General features: G+C 35.8%; 1 protein-coding gene across 1 annotated transcript in view; it reads right to left on the minus strand.

Annotated features, from left to right (window-relative positions):
* COL4A1 (collagen type IV alpha 1 chain) overlaps nucleotides 1-26,615 on the minus strand; it is a 201,970-nt gene that overhangs the window by 91,768 nt on the left and 83,587 nt on the right. Inside the window, exons 3-4 of the mRNA XM_020970063.2 lie at nucleotides 495-584; nucleotides 361-405 (exon numbers count right to left, since the gene is read on the minus strand). Of these exons, the coding sequence (XP_020825722.1) occupies nucleotides 361-405; nucleotides 495-584 (135 nt within the window). The remainder of the gene's footprint in view (nucleotides 1-360; nucleotides 406-494; nucleotides 585-26,615) is intronic.

Genomic DNA, 26,615 nt, shown 5'->3' on the forward strand with positions numbered 1-26,615 from the left:
AGGAATTTCAAAGTACTCTTCACCATGGAATTGGAGGAGGAATTAGAAAGCCTCTTTACCACAAACCTTCACCATCCCAACATTAGCCTTAATAACTACTCCTCAAATCTTTTGAATATTTGTGAGGAAAGGAGAAAGAAGAAGAAGAAGAAAATAGGAAGAAATTAAAGAAGACATTTTCCCGAGTGCTCACTCAGAAATAAGAGGAAGTGCAGTGCAGTTAAAGAATTTAAAAAACAAAATGACCAAAAAAACCCCCCAAAACTTGAAATAATGCATTCCTCTACCCTACTTAAAGCACTGCCCTTAACATACTCAATAAATAGTAACTAACAAAACTTAAGTGACTATTGTACTCACTCTTGTTCCTTTTGTTCCTGGTAATCCTGGTTCTCCAGCATCCCCCTGTAAGAAAATAAAATTGCATTATCAATGTTCACAATGGCAAGAATTTTGAATAGCTCAGAAACTAATCGTCATTCAATTTATCTTACCTTATTACCCGGAGGTCCATGAGGACCTTCAGGCCCTTGCATTCCAGGAAACCCAATGACACCTTGTAATCCTGGAAGACCTCGTTCACCCTGAAAAATTTTTTAAAAATGCAAGTCAGTCTTAAGCAAAATACTGATTGGAACAATTTTTTCCTCAAAACTTTTTTCTTGTTTACCCAACATCCTTCAAAGTACAAAAAGTTGAGGCAGAATTCCTGTTTTGAGGTTGTTTCTATTTATTATACTAAATCCGATCCATCTGCAAGTCAAGGCATCACCCTCTTGATATCATTAATTCTCTTCGAGAATGAAGAACAAATAACAGCAACAACAATTTACTGTACCATAAGTCCTTACAGGGCAGGGATTGTGCGTTCCAAATCATCTAATGCAGTTCAATGTACACAGCTGATATTTAATAAATGTTTGCTAAACAAATGAATGAATGAATACATATTACATATTACATATCTTATATTATATATGTAATATATATTATCTATATTTACTAAATTGTGAGATAATTTAATTGGACAACTATTCCGGTGGCTGTTTTCTCCCCTAACTTGACTAATAATGTGACTGATCTGATAGAGTAAACCTTTGCCACCATTTAGTTCTAAGATTTTGTGTGAAGGCTTCTTCTACGCTCTTCTTTGCTTCTAGTTATCATTTGGTAAAGTGGATAAGCACAGAGCCTATAGGAAGTTAGTATTCAATCAACAGTATGATAAGGAATTTGGTGGATTTTGTTGTTGTTGTTGTTACTAAAATAGTAACTGTGCACAACAGATCCTATTAATTTGTCCATATGTGGTGCTTCCACTGTAATGCAGTATGCTAGAAAATGTGGGTTATATATAGGCATATAAGACATGGTTCTGCCCTAAGAAGTTTACACAATATGGCTCAGGAAATGAGGCACACACAAAACATTTAAATGACATGTGACATTATATGTTTAAGTACCTGAATGAGAGGTAGAGACAATAAAAACTATATACTATGAAGGATAGTGTTCAAAGTGGACTGACTCGGTGGACAGCTTAGGACTTGACACTAGGCCTTAAAATGGTTAAGACATGTATACGTGAAAAGGAGGAAGAAGGGCATTCCAGGCAAGGGATACAGCATAAACAAAGAGGTAGATGCTAGAACAAGCATGAAGGGCATTGTACAGAGAAGATCAGCCTAAATAAAGTGAAGAGTATCATGTTGGAAAGTAATGAGAGATAAGGCCAAAAAAGTGAGATTATGAAACATTAGGGTGTCTACACCACTGAAGGTCATGGAACAAGTGAACTGTTGCTTTAGGAAGACTACCACATTTTAGGTGGTCAGGAGAAAGGCAGCATGGCGTAGGAAAAAAATCTCTGGATTTGGAGGTAGAAAACACTGGTTCAAGATCTGAGCATATTCACTATGTATCTGAGTAAGTCCCTCAGCCTCTCAGAGTCTCAGTTTCCTCAGTTATAAAAGAGGTTGGACAAATTGACACCTCAGGCCTCTTTCAAATCTATGATCTTATACCTAGAAGTTCCCAAAATGGGCATGGGTGCTAAGACAGTATTACAATGCACATTTGTCAGATAAGCCATCAGTATTACAATTATATAAAAAAAAAAGATTAAGCAGAAGATCTGCTTTTATATCCTGGTTTTGCTATTCATTACCTATACAACCTTAGGCAAATCAACTAACTTCCATGGGGTTTATTTTCCTCATCTGTAAAGTGAATGGGGTGGACCTAGATGGAATATAAGTAAACTCCTTGAGAATGGAATTATTTCAGTTTTTTTCATTCATTTGTTGTCTGTATCTCCAGCATCACAAAAGGGACTTAATAAACATTTGTTGATTTATTGATGATTTTTGAAATCCCTTCTAGGTAGCATGGGGTAGCTGGGTGGATTGGTGGATGAAGTGCTCATCTTTCTGAGTTCAAATCTGACCTCAGACTTTTACTAGTTGCATTATCCTGGGCAAGTCACTTAATTCTGATTGCCTCAGTTTTCTCAATTGCAAAATAAGCTGGAGAAGGAATGCCAAAGCAGTCCAGTATCTTTACCAACAAAACCCCAGATGGGGTCACAAAGAGTTGGACATGACTGAAAATCACTGAACAACAACTAAGTCGTGTAGTGCATGGGAAAGAATGCTGGATTGGAGTCAGAGACCTGAGTTCGAATACTAGTACTTAATACTTTGGGCAATTCTCTTTATTTCTCTGGGACTCTGTTTCCTCAATGGTAACATGATGGTGTCGGACTAGATGACTCAAAAAGTCTCTTCCATCTCTCAGCCTACTATCCTATGATTTAAATCTATGATGTTCTAAGACTCACTAAGTGATACACAGGATTGAATATTATTATTTTTTCCCAAGCTTCTATTAATTAATTGCCAGTTGAGAAAAAAAAAGATGAGATATTTATCAAAGGGGGCAGCTAGATGGTGCAGTGGATAGAGCACCAGCCCTGAATTCAGGAAGACCTGAGTTCAAATCTGGCCTCAGACACTTGACACTAGCAGTGTGACCCTGGGCAAGTCACTTCACCCTATTGCCTCACCAAAAATATCTATCTGTATCTATATCTATCTATCTACCTATCTATCTATCTATCTATCTATCTATCTATCTATCTATCTATCTATCTATTATATATATATATATACACATATACATCAGAGAAGAATTTGTTTCAAAACAGAACACTACCTAGAGTCACTTGAAAGTTTTTTTTTCAATTCATATTATGTGAATTCAAATAATAAGAAAAAAGCAAGCACTGAAAACATTAGTCCCATTTCCAAAACACTTTAGCAACCTTGATAATGAACTAACTGGTAAAAACCTAAACTTCTTTACTGAATGACTCTGTGGGTCTAAACTGCATCTATAACATGATAGCACTACAGATTGCTCTCTCCTTTTGTTTGGAAGCTGGAATCAGAATTCTAGAAAAGCATTTGAATGAATGAGGAAGAAATTACCTTAAACTTCAGAGGAAAGAACTCAATGGCAAATGGATGAAAGGATACTAAATCTCACACTTTGGCCTGACTTTTGCAACAGCAGCATCAAGGGCTTCTACAAGTAGGAACAGATGCTATCACACTCAGAATAGAATTTTCCATTAAATGTTAGATCCTCATACTTATGACCTTGTCATATATAGGAAAAGAAAACCATTCATAAACTAGCACTTAATTAAGAACAGAAATGGATATTTGAATGTATGGTTTTCATACAGTTCTTCTATTGATCACTTCTCATGCCTCCCTCCTCACAAATGAAAATAGGAGAAAACTGGAGACAGAGATTTTAAATTGAATAACTGCCATTTACAATAAATAGAAATCTATTGTTCAAGCACTGGAAAAGTCAACCCAGATGTAACCAAAAGAAATGTTCACAAGATGAATGAAGACTTATCAAGTGTTAACCAAGTGAAGGAATGAAGGAATGAAGCACTTTCAGCTGCCAAAATTCTTTTAAATATGATAGTTGTAATTATTATATAAAAGATGTCACATTAAGGCAAAGTTATGTTATATGTTTGAGGAAATGCTTGGCACTTGATACCAAAAAATAGCCTTATGACATGGATTCAGAACAAATCTTATCATTCTCATTTAAACATAAGGAATGTCTGAAGCAATGAACAAAATTCAATGACTTGCAAAAGTTTCTCACTGAGTCAGCACCGATGCCAAGAATTTAAGGAAAAAAAAAAAGTCTTATCGTGCCCCAGTCAGTGTTTTTTCTAGGTCACTAAACCACACCAGTTCCCAAGGGAAGATTAAACATCATACCAATATCAAACTAGCCTGAGGTAGCATCCCTTTTATGTCCATTTTACAGACATGGAAATTAAGACTCAAAAGTTACAGTGACCTGCCACATATCCTTTTGTGACCTAGAGGTACTCTTGGGAATTGGGTCTAGGAATCTGAATTCCCAGTCCACCAATTAACCACAAGAACACATTCTTTCCCAAATGTCATTAGAAAACTTAAGAAATTTGTATGTCCCAAGAGTTTTGAAATTAAGTAGCTAAAAGGAAGTGACTACTCAGACTGTATAACTTTCTACCCCTCCCTACATATTTTTTCCCTTATTTCCCAAGTCATTTGTTCAGACAAAAGCCCACACGAATAATCTAATATCTAGTTCCCTGTCCAAATTTATCATGGGAACCAAAGCTAGGAGTAAAGACAGGATAAGCATTCACACAAATATACAATAAACTGGCAAACACTGTATGTAATTACACTGTCCCAATTATTTCCCCTTAAAACTTTTGTAAGTATCAAGTGACGATGTACAAAGAACAAAGGGCTGAACATATTATGAAAAGATTATGTATATGGGAATCACTGCAAGTTCACAAGGTACAGCTGTAAAAAGACAAGAATAAAATAAACGAATTAGCTTCTGCTACATTTCAGCTCCAACTGTCCATAATTTAACATCAATGGGATAAAGATTCCTTTCAGTATCTTTAAAACAGAAAGGTCTCAAAAGAACATGTTGACCACGTACTTCATGTGTGATTGAAATGTAAACTCTGAACATTGCTTTTCAATGATGCAAAGTGGAAAAGGGGGGGAGAAAGAACTTTTCAAATGTTACACAGAATGCTCAGAACATTTTGTGCAATGCATTGCCAGGTGTCTAATATTCCAAATGGGAAGTTTATGTGTCTTTAGAACAGAAGTAACTTGGCAATATCTCACACGAAGAAATTCAGAATGTGGGTTGGGGGGTAGGATTAGGGAGGGGATAAAAATCTATCATCTATATGGAAAACATTAAAGAATGAGGCTACAGAGAATGACCTCAGCACTGAAACTAGCTTTTCTAAATTAGGCATGAAATAGAGTTTCATGCTTGGGATCACTGCAAAGTTTTGCTCAATATGTAGCCAGAAGCAAGACTATATTTCCAAATGTGAATTCAGGTGAAGGGGAAAGTGCAATCTAAAAAAAAAAAGTACATTTCTTTTTCTTTCCTTTGAATGAATGAATGAATGAATGAAAACACATTTACTAAGCACTTACTATGTAGCAATTAAACTGAGCTAAACCTTAGGATACAAACGTAACTGAAGACAGTTCCTGCTCTCAAGGAGATGACATTCAATTAAAAGAGCCAATATCTAGAAAGGAATGACGACGAGGTGGGGCATTTTCTTTTGGAAAGTTACAGGGACAGTGGAAGGAATCACAGGGAGTAGATTGACATACCCTTTCTTGGAGCAATGGCAAGAGTTTGTTTGGTTATGACTCTAGAAGTGGAAAGGGTTTTGGGGAAGGTGGGAAGGGTATGAGTTCGGCAGCATGGTAACTGGCAGAAAGCTGGCCAAGGAATGAAGCAAAGCATGTCTAGGGTCAAATTTAGATTAGTAGGTATCTGAGGCATCAATGGATCAGAAAACTCCAAGATGGGAGTTTTCAGGGTAGAAAGGACAAATATTAGGCAAATATTAGGAAGACGGTGGAGGCATGAAGTACATGAGAAATAAGTAACTTCATGAGCTGAGAGAGCAATAAGAGAATACTGAACCTTTCTTCTCTAAGTCACTGATTTAAAATGAAATAAAGTCCCTAGTGGCATGAACAGAATTAATTTAAAGTATCTTCTAATGGCCTGGCTAACACAGTAACTCCCTTCCCCCTGTTTCTTCTTTTTTGGGGGGAGGGCAATTGCGGTTAAGTGACTTGCCCAGGGTCACCCAGCTAACAAGTGTCAAGTGTTTGGTCTGAGGCCGGATTTGAACTCCTGACTTCAGGGCCGGTGCTCTATCCACTGCACCACCTAGCTGCCCCTTTTCTTCCTGTTTCTAAAACATCCTAACAATCATACAAAATATATTCAGAAGAAAAAATCATTGAAAATGTTGTAATGTTAGTCCAGACAACTTATCATCGCATCTAAGTCAGCTGACCATGAATTATTTTTTAAAACAGCATGATTTTCTTCTGTAGGGAAATGATTATAGATCTTCAAAGAAAAGCACAATGCAGACAATGTGGTGCTAGATTCTGTTGGGATCTCCTCTTATTACCCCTCCCCTCCACAATATAAAAAATAATGTCTCTAATTTGTATAAAACTGTTTATAAAGCACCTTCCTCACAACAATCCATTAAGCAATCCCCATTTCACAGATAAGAAGAACTGAGACTCTTTCAGGTTAAGTGGCTTGCCCACCATCACTCAACTGGTAAAGAAGAGATCTAGCATCCTAACTGAAATTCTCTGAATTTAAAACCAGAGTTCTTCCCCTATGCTATACTGACTCCAGTTTAATTATAGGGCAACCTGCTTTTTATATGTTTCTATAAGTAATATTTATAAATGAAAACATCTCTGTTCACCTTAAATGACACTGAAAATCATCTTAATATCGGAGATAACATTGTATTTAAGGTTTGGTCTTAAACACATGTAAAAAGTATTTGGTCATTTTATGGTTTAAATCATTTAATTTAAATTTAAGTCATTTGCATGGCATTGTATTTAGCTCAGGAGAAGCCAAGGCAAATGTATCTGGTTGATCTTTCAGTATTCAATACTGTAAATTGATGCCTATAATGTGATCCAATTTTTTCAAACTTTGATAAAATCTTTAGTAACTCTTCCCAGATGGCACCACCAGTAAAAATCTTAGTCACTAAAGTCACACATAGAAATATGGTCATATGTATCCTTCTTCATAGATTGTAAATTAAGGGGTTTAGACTATATAAATGACCTCTGAGGTCCTTTGTACTCCATGATTATTAAACTCTGTAATTCACATTACCTGTGGATTCCAAGAACTGTATTCTATATATGTTTAGGGCTACTTTTATAAAAGAGAACAGGAGGTCTGAATTATTACTTTTTACAATCTTCTGAGGCCTAAGAAAAAAAGAGCTAAGAAGTAAGGTCCCAAATCATTTCAGGATTAGAAGTACCAAGATTCGGAACCAGAGCAGAAGAGTTACCCAGCCATGAGGGAAGCAGTTAGAATGAAGAGACATAGTCAATGTGGTGACTGGAACACTCAGCCAAAAATTTCACAAGTCTAATTCCATGAGTCCAATGACAGCCAACCATCTGCAAGGCCATTTCCTGACTGCTGATGTTCCTGGGAAAACCGTAGGAAGACTCTGATTAATGTCACAAGTTCACGGAAAAGTTTTGTGACTGGGACTCACTGGGAGTTTTCTTCATGCCATTTGGTTTGACGTTATAACAGAAATAATGGCATTACCCAAGAGGAAAGTAGAAATATAACTGACTGTTCTTATGGAATGCAACAGAACATTCCAATTTTTCCTATCTTATTTTTTAAGGACATAAATGCTAACTTTTTTTTGCCCCCTTCTCCTTTTTAAACAATTGAATTGTATTCTCACCCAGAGAATGTAGACAACTAAGTGAATTTTTATGGCACATGTTTAGTAAATTAAGGTTAATAGCAAAAAATGGTTTTCTTAATCAGATACGTGTTGCACAATATCATTATTGTCATTTTTCCTAGTATTCATAATTTCAAGGTAAAGAAGAAAATGGAAAAAGAATATAAACTCAGAAAGCACTATCACAGATCCTCATTCACTCACTGTGTCTTTTTTAATTTCTCTAGTGACTAATATTTAACCAAGGAGATGAATATGTCTTACTTTCTTACTGACACAAAAATCCAAGTATGGCCAAGCTCTGATGTCTAGGAAATCTGCCTCACAACAAAACCCGAAAAGAGTTTAATTAAATAAACATTGCCTGATATTGAGAAGCTTCAGAATTCTTATAAATTCAAAGACTGAGAAGACCAAACATTTTTCTAACTGCCATAGTCAATGGATGGCTACTGAACTCAGCCTGTTCATTCCCAGAAATAGGGGACACTAGAATTTACTTGGATAGACACTAGAGGCACCCTTTTTTACTTTCTTCACCTTCATTCTGATCTCTTCCTGTGTCCTCTGTTATTCAAAGAAGAAAGCTCTGGATTTATGGGACAGAAATAGTGCTGACTGTCTCAAATCATAAAATTCTAGAAATAAAAGAGATCTTGCCTTATAGACTTTTTGATTCAAATCCCCTAAATTTATAGCTGATAAACCTGAGATCCAGAGAGGTTAAGTATCCCAGCACTGTTCAGGTCCAGAATCCCCTTGTGTAAAATTCTCATAGATTCACAAATGGGACCAGGATGTAGAAAATAAAGGTCCATCTCTGGCAAACCCTGGACTGATCTAATCTTTTGATAAGAGCCTTTCTGCTTCAGGATTTCTGAAAGTGCCTACAACTGATCCCCAGATCATTGAAGAGACCTTGACACTTGACTGGCCACTCTTTACCCCATACTGATGTGTCCCCAGCCTTAAAATCTTTGTAAGAAGAGTAACTGGACAGCACAAAAGTTTCTACACATGTCAAGGCTTCAAATATCACACTATATTAGGCCAAAATGAATTTAGGCGCATTTCTAGACTGAAATGTTTTGTTTAGGGGGCTTGGAGTTGGTTTTCTTTCCCTTTTAATCCAAACCTATTATTTCATTAGCATGGAGAAACTTCAGCGTAGAAACTCTCTCATCTGACACAAATAGATAACTTATCTGTAGCTCAGAGTTTTAGAGACCTGCTGATTGAACTGAGAAGTTAAGTCTTGGCAGGCCAGTATGTCAGAATCAAGACTTGAACCCAGGCCTTTCTGTCTCCAAGGCCAGCCCTCTGTCTACGAAACTATACAAGCTAATTCAAATGACATGACAAAGAAATGATAACTGCTACTAAAAGTGGATATCATAAGTAGATTAGCATCTATTACAGTGATAGATACATATTAGGTATTCAAGGGAAAAAAATAAAATACTGTGTTGACTGATTTATATCTTCCAGAAAAAAGGCAGGTAAGTGTCTTCTAACCCCATAGAAGTCAACTTAAAGTGGTACTGGATTAGGGAGAAATTAATAGAAAGGGACTTCTTCAAAGTATTTTCCCAAGTAAAGAAAGCATGGACTGGTCCCTTCAACACAAGGATAATTAAAAGGAACGTTATATTCTGCTTTAGTATAAACAGTCTGCAAACGCTGTTCCCCACCAAATGGTCTAAAAGCAAAGTAAGTATCAAGCTCCACCGATTCAGTAAACACTTTCTATAAATGATAAACATTAACGCTAACAAATGGTTGGCAGCAAAAAAAGCCTTCAGTATTTCAAGGGTCTTTGCCTTCTGTCAAAGGTCTGGATTTCCCTAATCAGCACCTAGTGCCGTTAGGGAGCCTGTGAACTGAAAACACATAATAAGGTCATAAACGGCATTTAGAGAGAAAGATTTTGTTCTGTTTTTCTTCCTATTTTCTTTTAAAGATGGTCAACTCCAGCCTATAATCATTTTTCATCAATTCAAATGTTATCAAGCAGCAAAATCTGCTTCAAAGATTTTTGGTGGATAAATATTTAGAATTCATCTCCTGAAGTACTCAGCTGCTCCCTCTCCACACACCCCACCCCCTCAGCTAAATAACATGGAAAATATTATGATGATACTTTTTAGACAAGCGTGAATTTCTTTTATGGAGGCCTGTGTATAAGTATTTCATGGGCTGTTAATCTTTAATCTATAGCTTATTTTTGTTTTAGTATCAATCTCCAACTAAATAGCTTAACTTTGTTTTTCACTGTGGGAAATACTTTGTACTTTTGTGCTGCGCTCTCACAGATTATTAACACATTCACCTTTGAACTGCTAGGTTCAAATAGTTTATGCTACATAAAACTTAAGCTAGTCCATTTTCTTCCCTATAAAAAACCCAGGAGACATGTGCTGCACCCTCACTCTCATCCCACAACCTCATTCCTATCCAGAATCTGGCCCACATCCTTCCTACTTAATCTCCTTTCTCCCATGATAGGCAATAAATGCAATTAGTTCATTCTCTTAATGTATACCACGCTTTTCTCTCATGCGGGGGGGGGGCAGTGGGGTGGGGGAGGGAAAGTAAGAGAGGGAATATACCTAAATTTGTTGCTGTTCAGTTGTTTCAAACTCTTCATAACCCTATTTTGGGGTTTTCTTGGCAAAAATATTGGAGTGGTTTACAATTCCTTGTCCAGCTCATTTGATAGATGAGGAACTGAGGCAAACAGGGGTAAATGACTTGCCCAGGGTCACACAGCTAGCTAGTAAGAGTCTGAAACCAGATTTGAACTCATGAAGATGAGTCTTTTCTTGATTCTAAGCTCAGTGCTTTATCCACTACGCCACCTATCTGCCCATTATACCTATACAACGTACACTAAATCACAAGTTTTGGTTTGTTTTTCTTCTGGTGAGGCAATTGGGATCGGATTTCAACTCAGGTCCTCCTGACTCCAGTACCAGTACTCTATCCACTGCACCACCTCACTGCCCCAAATCACGAGTTTTTAACCTGGAGTCTGTGAACTGAAAATCAATCAATCAATCAATCAATCAATCAATCTGATAACCAAATTTCAATGTAATTGGTTACCTTTATAACGAAAGCATTTTATTTTTAGCATTTAAAAATATTACCCTGAAAAGAGGTCCATTAGGTCACCAGACTGCCAAAGGGGTCCATGTCACAAAAAAAGGTAAAGCTCCCTGCACTAAACCTACAAAAAGTTATGTTATTGTAAGGCTCTTTTTTTTTTTTTAATCTAGGGCAATATTCTTTGTTTGGGATACATACTTGATATTCTTGGAAAAGAACACTAGACTAGAATATCAAAGACCAAGATTCTAGTGCAAGTTGAATAAATAACAGCTTTGTGAGGCCAGACAAGTCACAACCTTACTGAGCCTCTGTTTGTTTGTTTTTTGTTTGGGTTTTTTTGGCAATTAGGGTTAAGTGATTTGCCCAGGGTCACATAGCTAGTAAGTGTCAAGTGTTTGGTCTGAGGCCACATTTGAACTCAGGTCCTCCTGACCTCAAGACTCATCCTCTATCCACTACACCACCTGTTTCTTTCTTAATAAATGGGGATAATACCTGTTTGCCTAGTAACTGGATCAGTATAATGATCAAATGAGTAAATGTTTATGGAAATGTTGTTTAAACTATTTTGTGTTGTATGAATGCATTCTATTGTATCATTATCTGACACTGAATCTCAAGAATATTAGTATTCTCTAAAGTGGTATTTTCACTAGTTCATCATTAACTGCAGGTAGGCTGCAATATATTACTCACCAGCAGGAGGAAGTATGGGTCTATGTATTTTAGATGATTAAGCTAAAATTGACTACTGGGCTATTAAACCATGATTTTTTTCCCCCTTAAAATCTTCAATGAAATTGTGCAAATTAGGATGGGTTGATTTGGGAGTGCCTTCATATGATTTGATAAATCATATGAAGCAAATTTAAAAGAACCTGCTCTGTGATAAGAATTTTAATTAGAATAGAAACTATAACACATACAACTAGTAACCTAAGTCTTGAGGCTATGACTTAGGAAATGTTTGGAATGACCACTCTTTTTTTTATTTGTTTGGGTTTTTCTGCTGTTCACTTTCTCTCCAGGTACCTACTAATTATTAATTTGACAATGTCTGTAACGTAAGCTTCTTGAGAATAGGGTTGTGTTTTTTTGTTTTGTTTTCTTGTTTTTAATTTTGTCTTTGTTATCTCCCATTCCTATCATTGCCTGGAACACAGCGAGTCTTAATAAATGCTTCCTGATTGCAGGTTTGGAAAAATGTTTCAAAATTCTTTAAAAAACAAATACTGTAATGGATATGTATATGTGCATATATATACATATAAACAAATTTAAACTAATAAATAAACAAGACTTTGGATTTTGACAACAGATTATTCCCAAGTATTTACCTTTACAGATAAAACATAAGGGGCTTCTTTATTTAGCACATTATTAGAAATAAAATGCAATTGTAAGGTAATCCAATCAGTTATTCCATTTCCCTGCTTTCTGTTAAAATCATATTTCACCTCTCTAGGAGAAAAGGGCATTCCTTGTTGTTACCACAATAACCATAGATATAACATGTTGTTAAACACCTCTCACTGACAGACAAATAAATCTCCTTTAAGATGAACTAAAATCCCTCATGTTTTTACAGTCTGATTTCGTTCATCTGAGTTGTCATTTTAATTCTTCTTCTCATATCTGAACTTTTGGAAGCAAATCCTCGGCCTCTTCTCTTTCCACTCCAGTCCATCCCACATGCGGCTGCCAAAATAATTTTCCTTAAGAGCAGAAAAGACCATGTGACTCCCCATTCCATCAACTCCAGCGGCTTTCTATTGCTTCTAGGATGAACCACAAACTTCACTCTTCAGCTTTTAAAGCCCTACACTACTTCATCCCAACCCATATTTCCAGCTTTAATTCCCCTTCCTGTACTCTGGGATCCACACAAACAATTCTCTCTGTTCTTCACACATTCCATATCATCTCTATGCCTGTGCATTTACCATCCCCTATGCCTGAAAAACACGCCCTCCTTACCTCTGCTGCACAGAGCCTTTTTCTTGAAAATGTTAAAATTTACCATTTCCTTAACATTTAATTATTTAAAAACATTATTCTGAGGAGTCTACAGGTTTCCCCAGAATGCCAATAGGGTCTGTGACACACAAAAGGTTAAAAAACCATGAAAGATCACTTCCTGCTCTAAGTCTATGTTCCCATGATCCAAAAGACTCAAAGAAAACCTATCATAACGAGCTCATTTTATTTAATTCTTCTTAGGAAAGGTCTAACCAAGGTGGAGTCATGTTATATCAAAATACAATGAGGTCTATAGATATATAAAATAGCAGTTTTCATTATCACTGAGTTCTAATAAATTGTGCAAAACATTAACTTTTTAACTATTCTGCCCATAAATTGGATTTCAGAACATCACTTATTTCCCAAAACACCGCTTCAGCCTGGTAGAACAGCCAGTGAGACAGATAAAAGCAAGGAAGGCAGATACCTAGAAAGCAGAGACGGTGGATTGTGTCAACTTGTTATTATAGAGTCAGCCAATGGCAACCAAGTCTCCAACATGATGGAAACAGAAAACAGCTCCACGGGGAAGGCTAGACAATGGTCACCATCAAGATAAGTATCAGGCCCTGCACTATGATCTATAAGCAAGGAAGAAAGAAAAAGTACTAATGAGACCTAGGGAAAAAAAAACATTTTCAAGGGGAAAAGAATGGAATGGAAGGCTGGAAAGCAACAATAACTTATAGACTAATTGTGTTTTGTGGTCATATAACCACTAAGAAAGGGAAGACCACAAACATGAGGGAGTTGTCTTTGTCAGCAAAGTGTACTAAAGGGGCTCTTTTCATTAAGTCTCTCATTAAATCCTTCCCTCTCTCTTTCATTCTTTCTTTGTTCCTTCCTTCCTTCCTTTCTCTCTCTCTCTCTGTCCTTTTTTTAATGTGTTTCTGCTCTTTGTGTGTGTCTGTTTTTCTTTGTATTTCTGTCTCTCAGTGTCTCTGTCTTTCTGTCTGTCTCTTCTCATGTCTACATTTTTATACACAGTATGTATGCACCATTTATAGATATGATGTCATAAAAGTAACAAATCAATTTATTAAGCATAACAGAAAGCATATAGACATAAATTAGCATTGTTCTCCATGTAGTTACCTTGAGGCTGGGCAGTTGCAAAGGAACTGAAAGAGGAAAGTAAGTATGTATGTTTATTCAAACCATGTGGTCTCATGTAAAGTATTTTTGGAACTTTTTGGGGGGTGAAAGGTAGAATTGCCTTCAAAGAAAATTTAGGGTTCTTTACATGAAAATCAGGAAGAATCTGAGCTATGGAGGAAATCAATGAAACATATGTAGCTTCCCAAGGTGACTATTTTAAAAGGGGATAATATCCTTTGGGGCTTTAAATTCTGTTATTCTTGTTAAAAATCAGCCACATTATTATCCTTCCTCTTACACAGTATGTATACTAGGAGGCATTTGATAATGATAAGGATGATGATGATGACGTATGTGGCAATAATTGAGGCTACCCAAAGCTTGCTGTTAAAATGATATTTTCTCTTCTCCCCTTGCCCCAGCGAGCTCAAAAATAGCAAGTGTTAAACAAATAGGTATGTTAATAAATTGGGGAAGATATGAATTTATTAATCACAACTTGAAAAAGTTAACAGTTCATAAATTTCACAGCTGAAGATGTCATTAATCTCAAGGGTCAAAGTAAATGGAAGATGTGTTAAGGACTTCTGGAAGTTCATGTATCCTGTTTAAAAAATAGGATACATAAAAGTCAGGAAATCCCAAAGTGAGGTCATGGTCTTAATTTTTTGCTTTAATTAATATAATGTAAAACAATTACATACAATGTATCCTAATAATTATAATTGATCGTTCATGCTCATACTGTGCACTCTTTGAGGGCAGGTTCTGCCTTTTTCTTTTTCTTGTTTGCGTCCCCAATGCTTAGCACAGTATCTGGCACATAATAGGAATTTAATAAATATTTACCATATTGAATTGAACTCAACCTTGAAGAGAAGCTCAATAAAGAAATAAAATGAAATTTTCTATAATTTGATAATGGATTCATTTTTAATGGATTTGTTAGATTTTTTCTTCAAAAACAGATCAAATATGACATATTTAATAAATTTTAAGTTTTGTGATTTTAAATAAACATGCATGTAAATCTGGAAACATAAAAGCTAAAACCAAACAAGGAATAGAAAGGATCACAGAAGATAAAATGTACCATTCTGATTAAATAAAATTTTAAAGGTTTTGCACAAATGAATCCAGTGTAGCTAAGAGTAGAGGGGAAATCATTAACCTGGGGGAAAAAAACTGCAGTAAGCTTCTTGGATAATGGTCTCATTTCCAAGATATAAAAGGAACTGATCCAAATTTGTAAGAATAAGGGCCAATTCTCAATTGACTGTCAAAGGATATGAATAAGTACTTCTCAAGCTATTCCTGAAATCTAACCTATCCATCGCTACATGAAAAAAAAATGCCACAAATCACTACTAAATAAAGAAATGTAAATTGTTAAAACTCTTGCGGTTCCACCTCATACTTATCAGATTGGCAAAGGCAACAAAAAGGGGAAATGACAAATATTGGAGGGGATATGGGAAAACGAGCACATTGATGCACTGTTGGGAAAATCGGTCCAGCCATTCTGGGAAACAATTTGGAATTATGTCCAAAATATTATTAAACCCTTTGACCTAGCTAAACTACCACTAGGCCTATACCTCAAAGAGATCAATGAAAGGGTAAAATGTCCTATGGGTACAAAAACATTTTTATACAGCAGCTCTTTTTGTAGTAATAAACAACTAGAAATTAAAGAGATATCAATTAATTGGGAAACGCTGAATAAATTATGTATATAGTGGAATATAATTCTGCATTAAGAAATGACAAAAGGAATGATTTCAAAGAAATCTAAGAAGACTTGTATGAAGTTAAGTGATCAGAAACTAGGGGAACAATTTATGCTATAACAATAATGTAAAAATGGCCAATTTGAAAGACTTAAGTACTCTGATCGATTCAGTTATCATCCATGATTCCAAAGGAACGTTAATGAAGAATGTCATCCATTCCTGACACCTTGACAGGTAGGAGATGGGCCAAGTAGAATAACACATATATTTTTGGACATATCAATATAGTAATTTGTTTCTCTTGACTATCCATATTCTTTATATGGGTTTTATTTTTATTCTTTTTTTCCTAAGTGGGAGGGAGATAAATGCTTGGTTATTGAAAAAAAATCATGCTGTACTAATATGTCCCAAAAAAGGGATTTTGAAAAAGAAATCGCAATGCTAAACTTCTCATAGGAATGAACAGTCTCTAAACCTTTCCCAGTTTGTATTTTTAAAGGATCATGTGGTTATAAATTGAGCCACCAGGTGGCACAATGGAAACTGTGTTGGGCCTGGAGTCAGGGAAGACTCATCTTCCTAAGTTCAAATCTGACTTCAGACACCAGCTGTATGACCCCAGGGCAAGTCACTTAATAACCTGTTTGCCTCAGTTTCTTCATCTGTATTCGGTTAATACACATTTATTATGTGCATACTACACTACGTGCCAGGCACTGTGCTGAGTACCAGATCAAGAGCTAGAAAGGGTCCTACAGGTCATCTAGTCCTTTATTTAAAAAAATGAAGAAATAAGATCCAAAAAGATTAAGCGATTTACCCAAAAGTCAGTCACATAAATCATAAGTAGTCAGCTAGGATATGAATCCTGGTCCTCTGTCTCTGAATCTATTGTACTTTCCACTATGTACCATGCTGCTCCTGCTATTCAGTCCAAGATTTTAAAATGTTTAATGTCGTCATCATAAATAGCACCCCTACTACACAGCAAATCCTGAAGAAAGGAAGTTGTGTCATCTACATTTTGTATTTAACCCTTTCCCTTCCCCCACAGCAGTGCTCAGTATACAAAGGTGATTCATAAATGTTGACTGATTTGATTGAAAATAAGCATGGAACCTGAAATCAAGGTCAGTTCCATTTCTTTGGGAATATTAACCTATTTCATTGTTGTTTTTTCTATCATGTCCAACTCTTTGTGACCCCACCCGGGGTTTTCTTGGCAAAGATACTGGAGTGGTTTGCTATTTCTTTCTCCAGCTCATTTTACAGATGAGGAAACTGAGGCAAATGGGGTTAAGTGACTTGCCCAGGGTCATATGGCTAGTAATTGTCTGAGGCCAGATTTGAGCTCAGAAAGATTAGTCTTACTGACTCCAGACCACTATTCACTCACTGCACCACATAGGGTTGCCCCATATTAACCTATATGTAATAATTATTATTATCAATAATAATGAAGCAGAGTGATACAGTAAAAGACTATAGGTTCTAGTCTCACTCCATCAGATACTAATCATATAAATTTAGACACATTTAAATCTCTCCTGAATTTCTTCATCAGCTAAAATGTAGATAATAAGAATTATTCTACCTAACAGAAATAGGATAAGCACCAAATAAGATAATTAGATGAAAAAAACTTTGAAAACTATTTACAGCACTATGAAATGCAAGGTATTATTATTTTATAAATTGCATTCACCTGGGTATTGTTTGAACATACATGTATTAACATCAGATTTTGCAGTTAATCACATTTTTAGATCATGTAGGCACAAGACTTTACCAAAAAAGCCTCAGAATAGTGGAAGAAATGCTGTGTCATCTTATCCCATTCACACAATGTATGACATAAATTATATCATTGGCTGCTTTAGATAACTAAGTTGAACCCCACAAACAATTTAACAAGTATTCCTAGGGTATTTCTAAAGTATGCAAGATTGGATGCCAGGATTCAGTGAACTTTTCCTCTTTCTTATCTTCTGCACCAGACTATTTTTTTCCCATGACCTACTGTGAGATTAAGTCTTTCCAAGACCAGATCATTCTTTTCCTTTTCTTCATGTCATTATGACTTTTTGTTAAACCATAACTACCGTCTTGAAGAGCTTCTCCCTAATTTCATTAAAGTCAGAAATATCTGCTATCACACAGCTCTTTTGAGATCCCAAACTTATTTATTGTCCTTTTATTAAAATTCTCTGATTCATTTAATCACTAGCACAAGCTCTGTGAGGATAGGTTTTTTTTTTTTTGTCTTCATACCTTAAGCACCTAGCCCAGAGTGGGCATTTAGTAAATGCTTCTTGCTTAATAACTGAAGATAGATACAACAGTGACAGGAAATAATTCTCTGACTAAATCTGACAAACAAGAAAAGAACTTTTGGTGAAATGAAAGTAAATAGAATCTTAGGATAAAGTGACCATGTTATCTTACTCTTCCCAGCAGCCAAAGATAGGGATATGACACAGTCAGATATGTAACCTAGACTAGAGGTAAGCATATTGTTTTAATTAAAGAAAAAATATGTAGACTGGCCAAAGGCTCTAAAAGAGCATATGGTTCAAAAGCTAACAAATTGTAGGAGAAGAATGATGAGAAGTTAAAAAAAAAAGAAAAAGAGAGAGAAAAAAAGAAAAAAAAAGAAATTATCCTTAATTCCAGTGAGGAAGGAACTGGATGAGATCTAACTTGAAGGACTAATTTAAGAAAAAAAAACAGAAAAAAAAATTTCTCTTGTTTGTTCATTCATTTGTTTATTCTTTGATAAATACTAGGACATTTAGAGTATGATTTTGCCTCCTTGTTTTATATGTTTATTTGTTATTGTTAATGATTAGTGTTTATGATCCAATTTTTAAAAACAACATGGATGCACAAGAAACTCTTTAATGATTCTGAATAGTTCCAGCCAACAGGGACTGAAGCAATTTGTGCTTGGCCAGAGAACAAGGGATACTTAAATGCGAATTAGTCAGAAGTGCCACTAATCTGATCTTTTCTATTCCTCTTTCCCTTAACATCAGGTTGGTATTGAACAAGAAATATCAAACCAACAGTGAATAATCCATTTATCTCAGCAAAGTCTCTTTTGTGGCTGGCTCAAGGTCAATTATCAAGGTAGAAAAAGGTTAAAGATTCCCTGTCCTAGAGATAGCTGATGTTCTATGAGCAGATTCATACTTGGTTGTACAAGTACAGCTTCTTAGGGACATCTGTAAATGCAGCTGTATCAGGACAGCTACTTGGGTAAAATAGGACTTCAGAATAAATTAATGAATCACAGCAAAATGGAAGGTATCACTTGGAAAGCTGGAACACTTGCCCTGTGTCTTTATATTTCCAAGATTAAATCCATGGTCCTTCCAACTGTTCTTTTAAAATTTACTTTCAAAGTCTTTGGTCACATTTTTAGCTGCATCACCTCTCACCAATGAAACTTATCCTATATTCATGGAATGGAGGAATATAATTACTATAAAGAAGGGAAAATATGAAACCTACATGAAACTATTCAAAATAGGAAAATACACACATGTAAACTAGGAGTGACATACACATGTTATATTATAAATTAAGTTTTAAATGTATTATCACAAGAATCCCAAAAAGTGATAGAGGTAGTTACGTATATGAGGATAATCACACAAAGATTTGGATCTGGAAAGTATCTTAAAGGTCATCTACTCTAATGGGCTCATTTTACAAATATTCAAGCTTGGGTCTAGAGATGTTAAAGGTCACACAGAGAGTAAGTTGCAAGGACTGGATTTGAACACATGTCTTCTGAATCCAAAATCTAGCATCCTTTTCGCTGTATTTGTTTATAAGTTTTTTGTTAAACTAATGGTGATGTAACTTTTTAAAAAGATAATCATATTTAAGAGTATGTTTATGATATATAAAGAAAGAAATACTACTAACTGGTAAGAAGCTTAAGATTGATCTTACATCATTTTTTAAATTTTATTTACAATAATTGCTTTTGTCCTATAACTACTTAAGTCATGGTTCTTTGTCTCTGAACTTAGTTCAGAATTCAAAATGGCATGTAATGGGTTAATTCTAGAAATCCAGCCCTCCAGCTAATCATTGAGTTCTGGTGATAATGACATGGCACTTTACCTTTTGCAAGTTGCTTTATGTTACATATCTCATTTTACCCTCATAACAACTCTGCAATGTAAGTACTTACATGTGGGACAGAAGTACCATATACTTTATTATTCATATTTTACGGATGGGAAAATTGAGGCTCAGAGAGATTAAATAACTTGTCATACAGCTCATAAGAATCAAAAGCAGGATTTGAATTAGCTTTCTCTCAGACACAGGATTATAAATTTAGAACTGGACCTTAGAAGTTATTAGTCCAGTCTTCTTACTTTAAAGATGAGGAAACTGATGCCCAGAGAGATTAAGTTACTTGTCTAAGGCCATATATAAGTAGTAAGTGGCAGAGTCAGGATTCAAATTGTGGTGTTATGTCTGTAAATCCAATACTTTTTCTATCACAACACTCTGCCTTGCACAAAGAAGAAAAGCTTGAGAGAGGAAAAGGAAAGAGAGATGTGGCATAAACTATATACATGTATATAGATAGATAGATAGAGAGATAGATAGATAGATAGATAGATAGATAGATAGATATTCAAAATTATATAAAGCTTCTATGCTACAAAAGACCTATGCATGTGACTAATCATGAAAGAAGAGAAAAGGGTAGAGAAAAGAAATGAGGGAAAATAACAGGAATGGGGAGGGGATGAATACTTCTTTTAAAAAAAAGAAAGAATGCATGTGCAGCCCATGAAGTCATCATTGTGTAATTTTTCTCCTTGACCCACACCATAGATACTGTATTTTCAGAATCCTTCAAAAATGTCCAACCCCAGTTCATGTCAGTAGGCTACATTCCATGTTCAGATAAACTCATGCTTCATCTGATGTCAACCAGTCCTTGTACATGAAGTGACCCAAAAAGCTGAGCAATATGTGGGTCTAGCTCTACAATACAGATAAGTTATCCAGTATGAAAGAGAAAGAATCATGCCTTATTTGTTTCCAAAGTCATGTATCACTTCTGCTCTGGCAGGCAAGAGTACTTGGTCAGATGCCTAGTCATTGTGTCTTGTACAGAACTGAATGTACTACCCACGGAAGCAGAGGACTGAAGCCTGGGAAGGAAGGGCTGCCTGAGCTGTGACCTAGCAGGACAACTGAAGGGTCATAACCAGGCCCAAAATGACTCCCATGCCTATCTCAGTGTGTGGTCCAGGAAAGGGATATATATGGAGTTGTGCTCTCTGCTCTCTTCCTTACCAGCTAACTCTACGTGTGAATTTGAGTTGTTTTTTTTTTTAATCAAATCTCATTATGTTCAAAATTCTTTATCTGGGAAAGAGAGTATGATGTTTACCACCCACATAACAGAAATATTGTCAAAATTTATGATCAAATGCTTAGTTCAGTAAGTCTGCTTGAAAGGTGCCACATGCAAAATCTCTGTTTCAAATAAAGACATACCACTCCTCCTCCCTGTTTGATTAGGAGACATACAGTCTAGGAAGAAGAAAGGAAAAGGTTCATCCCAGTGCCTCCAAACCTTAGCAATGAAATGTTGATTCCATCAGCGAGAAGAGGAAAATTAACACAGTCCCTGGTGAGACACAAAATCTGCTCCTTTTCCTTGCCAAACAACTCTTAGATTCCCAAGGAACTATGCTCCACAGTGTTTTAATATTCATCCTATTTTTGTAGATCAGACTGGGCTGTGCAAAGGAGGAAGGGATTCTGGTGTGTTTTCTGGTAGGGACTCAACCAATAAAAACTGAGAATCAAAGCTGACAGTACAGAAGCAGAGAAGGAACTCGAAAAGGCTTTCAAGTATTATTCTAATTGCAGTCTTCCTCCCGAGATATTCTCAGGATTCTCCTTCTCCTTTTCCTCCTTCCTTGCTGCCCCTGAAGAAAAACTCACTCTGAGACCCTGCTCTCTGGATTGTCTGCTATAACAGACAACAGTTTCAGAAGGGACCAGTCACAATCTATCTTAGTCAAGACTTCAGTCTCCAGATTTCTCCTTACCAACTACTGTGTTCTCTTTACCTATCCATCCCTCTTTTAGCCCTACTTTATGTATCTGCTCTATTAGCATTTAAGTTGCTTGAGAGCAAGAATTATTTTGCTTCATTTATTATAACCAATACTGAGCACAGTGCCTGGCAAAGAGTGAATGCTTAATAAATACTCTATATCTATCCATCTATCTAGCTATCTCTCTATCTAGCTATCCACTTTAAGCTCCTGCTTACAAAATCTTTTAGAGTTCAATGGCTGATCTTCCTGTGCCTGAGCTAGTTCTGTGATGCATATATTATAAATAATAACATTCATCACAGGCTCTTCACTGGAGAGATGCACTTTAAATCAAACACTTAGAGTGAACTTAGATGAACATGTAGAGTTCATATTTGCAGAGCCTGGGAGCTTATGTCAAACTGAAGACCATGAAAAGTCTCAAATCACACAGTAAATGAAAGCAACAAACTTGCCCCAAAGGGATTTTGTTAAGACTTCCTGGTTTCTATATGGGAGCACAAATTTATAGGACTATGCTGTTGAGTCTTAAATATTAAAAAAAAAAAGTTTTGCATCTGTTTTCATAAAGTCCTCAAAAGCACGTACATATGTTCATTCATGACCTGATGCTAACTATGAGGATCTCTGTTTCAAGGGCTTTGGAGGGGGTACACTCTTAACTAATGTTTTATGAATTAACACAATAACTATTACTTCATCATGGAATTTCAGATGTGAACCAAAAATAAGTTAATATTGATTCAACTTGGGACTAGAAAAATGGTACCATTTTCTATAGGACTATGATGTTTGAGTATAATTTTAAAAAAATTAGTGAATTTTGCCAGAGGTAAAGAATAAACAAAGGGGTACCACTTCCCCTACTGTCATCTGGTTTGCTCATTAACTCTGACTAATTCTTCCTTTGTTTAACTGTACATTGTGTTAAACCACTTCACAAAGAGGAAGATTCTGTGAATATACTTTTTGAGGATGAAATTCTCCACACATCCTACATAATCATCGAGCATCATTACGTGCTGTCTGGAAACATATTCTGAATGCTACTAGTACTTCACCAAGAAGAGAACAGGAAACTTTGTTTGCAGTTTTCATAGGTCAGGGATTTATGTTAATTAAACCTTTGATCCCACATAAAACTTACAGCAAGTTTTCTACTTTTTTTTTCCAATTAAGTTACTTTCTTGTCTGCTAGTGTTTGTCAGGATCATATTTGCACAAAATAATTTCTTCCATAAATAGCCAAGAAACACAAAGCTAGTCTTAGACATCACTAATTAAATTGTATTCTTATAATAAAGCATTCTAGGTTTTAAGAACAATGTGATATGTGTTACATTTGAGAGATTTACTTTTCAACTGGCCCTGCTAAATAGGGATGGGAGTAAAGTGGATGTGACAATTCATACTGTATTAAAACTGTACTTTGGGCAACTTTCAGATGCAACTACTTCCCTCTGGGTTTTTAGAATTAAACATATTTGTGCATTCAGACCTAGCCTCCCATCCTTTTCCGAAACACAAATCACTGGGACATGTTAACCTTCCAGTAGAGACAAGAATGAGGGAAAAGATAAAGTATGAGAGAGAAAAATACTCTTCCCAACCTTTGAGAAGTACCAGCACACAAAATAGTTCGGGATACTCCAGGTACATTATGGACTATGAAAAAGCAGGCTGAGGACAGGAGAAGGTAGATCCATTTCATGGCATAACCATATCAGTCCTCTTAATGAAGTCTCCATGTCAATTGGCATAACTGGAATAGATATGACTGACTAGGAGCGGGCAACTTCTGGTCATTTTTCTTTGGAACCAGGTATACACCGATAAATCATTCTGTGCAGTGACAAGATACCAAAAGGTTGATTAATAGAAATCTATTCTTTTCCATTTACTGTTCTACATGAATGGCATGCTCTCAATTCTGTGATTAATCCTCTATCATGTGTACTATAAAGACATGCAAAGAGAAATTCCTTGAAAAAGTCTTAGAAATATGTCCATCACCTCAAATACCCACTATTGGGAAAACTGATTCTAGAAACTTAAGTAAAATTTATTATCAACCATAAATCTGAGCCATAAAGTTACTTCTGAAAAACAAGGTGAAGATTTAAAAAAAAGAGAGACATACAGTCTTGTTGAGTCATTTTCTATGTGTGTCTAACTCTTCATGATCCCATTTGGGGTTTCCTTGGCAAAGATACTGGAATGGTTTGCCACTTTTACCGTCCTCTAAGTCTTCAAATTTATTCCCCCAGACTTAGTCTAGGAAGTCTTGATAGACTTGACTTTGCATCAAATTGGCTCCATTTGCTTATAAATGGCTATGTTATTAAAAGAATCATAGAATCACAAAGTGAGAGTTGAAAAGGATGTGACCATCAGTGACCCTCTACTCTAGTCCAGCTCATACAAGAAAAGAATCCTCACCATAACATGCCTATGAAGTAATTTTCTAGCCTCTCTGCCTGAAGACTTCCAAGAAAGGGGAGCCGAAAGGGGAGCCCACTACTTCCTAAGGCAGCACATTGCACTGTGGATCTGCTCTCATTGTTAGAAATGAGACATTGAGCTTAAATCTACCTCTTTGAAATTTCCACCCATTGCTCTTGGTTTGACCACACAGGGCCAAAAGAACAAATCCAATCCCTCTGTCATTTAACAGTCCTTTATAGTTAATGTTACAGTTAGTGTTAACCAAGGAGATATTATTGATCCTTGTATGTTAAAATAATAATGTATAGGGTACCTCTTCATATCTAGAACATTGGAAAAGGTGTTGGGAAGGAACTTTATTACTCTTCCTAATGAAGTACAGTAGATAACCACCATAAACATTACCATATGAGAGGAATGTTGTAAAGCTAGAGACCAACATTTCCGTAATGGCAGAGATATTACTGAGTAATTGTTAATTTGCCACATTTCTGTACATGTTGCTATAGAGAAGAATGTTAAAAGAAAAAAATAAAATCACTAAATGTTAGAGAAAGAACTTCAGGTGTTGGGCATTTGTAAGTAGTGGTTAATGCCATTTTATTTATGTAAGAAGATATTATCAGAAAACAGTTTTGAGTACCTAGCAACAGGAAGATAACATGTTGGTACAATGGAAAGTGAAGTGGCCAGTCAAGAGGCCTGAAGCTCTATCACTAGGGAGCTATGTGACCTCACCTTGAGCCCCTTAACATCTCTGAGCCTCATTTTCAACATCACTAAAATAGGGTAGTTTGATTATATGATTTCTAAGGTCTCTTTCATTTCTAATGTCTATGAAACATATTCAAGGTTCTGGTGTAGTATTCTCAATTTCTGCTTGTTCCATATGTCTCTTATTGACTCAGTTCCACAGTAATGATGGGTTTTAAATGTAGGAAAAAGGCTAGAAAAAAGAACAGAGATTCTTACAGAGTTGCATGTCACACAAAACTTAATTCATTGACTTTTAACTTGTAAATAACCTTTGGTTAAAATATATATTTTTATATTTATGAATAAATGAAGACAGAGCCATATATAGAAACAGCTGAAAAATAAGTAATGATCCCAGAAGTCATTCAACAGATATTTGCTCTCCATAAAATATGAAGAATCCAAGACAAATTAATCCTTTTCCATGAAAAATATTACTTAAGAATTCATCAGAACTAAAACAATTCTGTTTATACCATCTCAAGAGAAATTGACATTACTTAACTTAAACATTCAATATTTAAAATGACATTATTTCACTTAAATAAAAAGCTCAAAATACTGCATAGCTCTGTAGTATCTTAAGAATGTCACAGAGATTGCCAGAAAATATATGGGCTGGTATTTTTCATTGTCTCAACTTATATTCAGGCTCTTAGCCAAGGAGATTATAAATGTCTCTGGCAATAGCCTTTTCCAAAAAGAGAGGTGAGAATGAATGACCAACAGAATTTTAGAGTTAGAAAATTGGGTCCATCATCTACAGGATGATAGATTATGGAGTTCTAGACAAGAGAACCTATCCTTGGTAACTAATTAAATGTTAATTGTTAATTTAATTATTGTTTTAGGGTTTATGAAGCCCTTTTTCTCATATCAACCTAGCATTCTCTGGAATGATGCGAGTTCCCAAAGACTACCTAGAGAACTATATACAACCCACCCCAAACCTACACCAGCTCAAGCCTTACTGTAAAAAGCTGCTTTCAAAGCTTAGACAGAACACTCATGCCTCATGACTAACCAATTCTTAGTCAGAGATACTGACTCTTATTTTTTAAAAATTATAATATACAAAATCAGTTCATAAATCATCAATTAAATAGAATGCTTATTATTGTGGGTGAGGTGGACCATGGCCTCTCTCTGTGGTGGAAAACCCAAATTTGGGTTCAAACCCAAATCCTGGGACAGATGTCCTATATGATCTCCTCTGGGTCAAAAGCAGAGTAGTTCTTATAACTTACTTTTAAAATTTTATGACTTAAGTTTGAAGTTGAAGCTGACATTCCCCAAGAAGTAGAACTAGAAGGTCTGCCCATGGTCCCAAAGGAAAAGAGTACTTTCTTCCAAATCCACCAGAAGTCCTTTCATTGGTTTCCATTTTAGCACAATGCTACTGAAAGGTCTGGCTGTCACAGGCCTGTAGCTGGC

The sequence above is a fragment of the Phascolarctos cinereus genome, unplaced genomic scaffold, assembly GCF_003287225.1.
Source record: "Phascolarctos cinereus isolate Bilbo 61053 unplaced genomic scaffold, phaCin_HiC Scaffold_7;HRSCAF=346, whole genome shotgun sequence".
In the NCBI taxonomy this organism is placed as follows: Eukaryota; Metazoa; Chordata; class Mammalia; order Diprotodontia; family Phascolarctidae; genus Phascolarctos; species Phascolarctos cinereus.